This window comes from Fulmarus glacialis, unplaced genomic scaffold (genome assembly GCF_000690835.1).
Source record: "Fulmarus glacialis isolate BGI_N327 unplaced genomic scaffold, ASM69083v1 scaffold13068, whole genome shotgun sequence".
Classification (NCBI taxonomy): domain Eukaryota; kingdom Metazoa; phylum Chordata; class Aves; order Procellariiformes; family Procellariidae; genus Fulmarus; species Fulmarus glacialis.
The window spans coordinates 12,843-15,465 of NW_009227641.1; the positions used below are offsets into that span (position 1 = coordinate 12,843).

At 43.3% G+C, this 2,623-nt stretch overlaps 1 protein-coding gene across 1 annotated transcript; it reads right to left on the reverse strand.

Moving 5' to 3' along the window:
• Positions 1-526: 526 nt before the first annotated feature.
• On the reverse strand, positions 527-1,933 carry TMPPE (transmembrane protein with metallophosphoesterase domain). Its single transcript, XM_009583219.1, has one exon. The coding sequence runs from the start codon at positions 1,844-1,846 to the stop codon at positions 527-529; it is 1,320 nt and encodes a 439-aa protein (XP_009581514.1). The 5' UTR covers positions 1,847-1,933.
• Positions 1,934-2,623: the final 690 nt, after the last annotated feature.

Here is a 2,623-nt window from a genome sequence, read left to right on the forward strand (position 1 = left end):
AAGATACCCAGCCTCAACAAAAAAACCAAAACTATTCCCTTCCCGTAACATTTGTAGCATAAGGCTTCTAGAGTTTACATACTCAATGGACACTCTATAGTCCCTTCCACAAAACATGCATGAGTGATTTCATTGCAAGAGATCAGAACTTCACCTGTCTGAGATTTGATAAGGCAGCTGCCTGATAGATAATAAACAGTGGAACATGAAGTAACCGCAGGACACAGATACTACTAAACATGCACAGGACACACATTACCTCCATGACATCAGTGTTATCTTTAAATGCAGAACTTCAATAATAATGAACTCAAAGAATTAATTTCTTCAGTGTTTTAACATGCCCCTGATTTGTTTCATAGGCCCAAGATACAGTTAACATTTTCTGCTCAAACTTAACAGAACCTGCTGAAGTCCACCCTAACACATCTTCTCTGGCTTCCCTGAAAAAGGTTTTGCTTTCAGAGCAGAAGAGCCAATATACTGACAAAAAAAGATGGTAGCAGTCTGTCAAATGGAAAACTCCTCAAGGAGAACGTAGAATTATCTCTGTTATTTCAGCTCTGCTGCCCAGCCTCATGGGTATTCCAAAGTACATCGTCCCTGGGCTGACGTAGACAAAGGTGTTCTGCCCAACTTTGTACAAGCCAACAAAGAAGGGATTCAGAAAATAAGCCCCAGCATTTAGTGGGAACATCTGCCCTCCGTGAGTATGTCCAGAAAGAATTAAATTTATGTCTGGTCTCTGCTGAAGGGCCCACTTTGCAGCAATCGGCTGATGAGCTAACAGCACTATTGCATGCTCACTGCTACAATCTCTGAGAGCTTTTTTTAAATCCATGCCATGCCCTGAGTAGCGCAATACATCTGCTTCAATATCATCAACACCAGCCAGGCAGAACCAGTCATCAGTGCTCTTCGGCGAAACAATCTTCACATTCTCATTATGGAGTGGACGAATGTTAAATGATTTTAACAGCTCAAACCAGTTGCTAACATCTGATGTGTAGTACTCATGGTTTCCTGTGACAAAGTAAGTCCCCAAAGGGGAGTTAAGTTCTCCAAGAGGCTCAACAGCAGGTCGTATGATCTCTGCCTCAGAGTCAGTCAGATCCCCAACAATCACAGTGATATCTGGTTTCAAAGCCTTGACCATTCTCACAATCATGGCAAGCTTGGTCTTCCCAACTGTAGGCCCCAGATGGATATCTGAAAGCAACACCACTTTCAGATTATTCATTGTTAAGGGCAGCTTGTGAACTGGAACCTCCACTGAATTCACAGTGGGAGGCCGGGAAGCATTTAACAGCCCAACAACGGTCAGCACAACAGTCAGCATGACTGCCAAAACTGGTTTCATCGCTGTTCTGCTGTTCTTGTTGCCAGTATCTGCCTTAGCGCCTCTCCCAGCCAAGAACTTGTAAGCCTGCTCTACAGAGCCTAGAGTGAAAAGGAAAAAGATAAGAATGATATAGGCCCCCAGGCAAGTGTAGGCAGCTAAAGAAAAAAAATAGGGCTCTTCTGCAACAAGAAATAGCAATGTAAAGAAGCTTGAATGAGCCAAAGCTAGAAACATGAACACAGCTACTTTCCATGGCATGAAACATAAGGAGCTGGCAGCTGAAGACCTGGAGAACGTGGTGACTGTGCTTCTCCAAACATGAAGAGATCCTATCAACATGAGTGCATTAGCAAATAGTGCCATCTGCAGCCTTAGAAGCCAACGCCGTGTCCTGAGCTCAAGTTGTTCTGCCAGATAACTCCGCGATAGCATCATGGAGAAGAAAACCACTCCTGCAGCCACTGCAGCCTTTGCTTCAAGAGGCAGTTGCTTGAAGGAGATCATCTTTGCTTCCTGACTGTTCCCTTCTGTTCTGCAGAAGTCTCCAGGAGGCAATAGTGTGGTTATGAAGGGATGCCTTGGGTCAATGAAGCCTGCAACCAGGAACCAGTATCAGCCGTTTTAAAATATTACACACATTCCCTTTTTCCCAGACTGCAATAAAGGACTGTTACTCTATACATACTACCTAGGACACAGAGTCATGCAGAATCACTATCATAAAGACAGGGATGAGATTTCCTGATATGGAATAAATCAGACAACTGAAAACACTGGATTCTTGCAGTTCACTTTCTGCCTTCCTCAATGATTCCTCCCCCTTTTTTTCTTATATGCCATTTCCTCATTAAGACTTTCTTATAGTAGATGGCAATAGATCACAACAGTGATACAATGAGTGCTGGAAACAATCATTATAGTATTTGCAAACAATCATTATAGTATTTGTAAACCCCATACATGTTCTGTGACTAAGCTGCTTTTGCTGTAAACTTAGCACATGTGTTTTCTGTTCTTCTTCCCAAGCAGTTGGCTCCATTTCAAAAGCAAGTATCATTCTACATCATTCTTACTGAATGCAAGAGGTTCTACCAACACGTACTACAGCAGCAGCGAAATCCCCACTGGAATAGCTACCAGATGCCACTGCAGTCCCAGAAACTGCAGGTGATGCACGGGCAGATATCCTTGCCTCCAGTTGTGAATAAGACTTCCCCAAAGCCCTCAAAATCGGTAGAACCAGTGAAACCCACATTGTGTTTTGCTACTCACTTCCTGCTC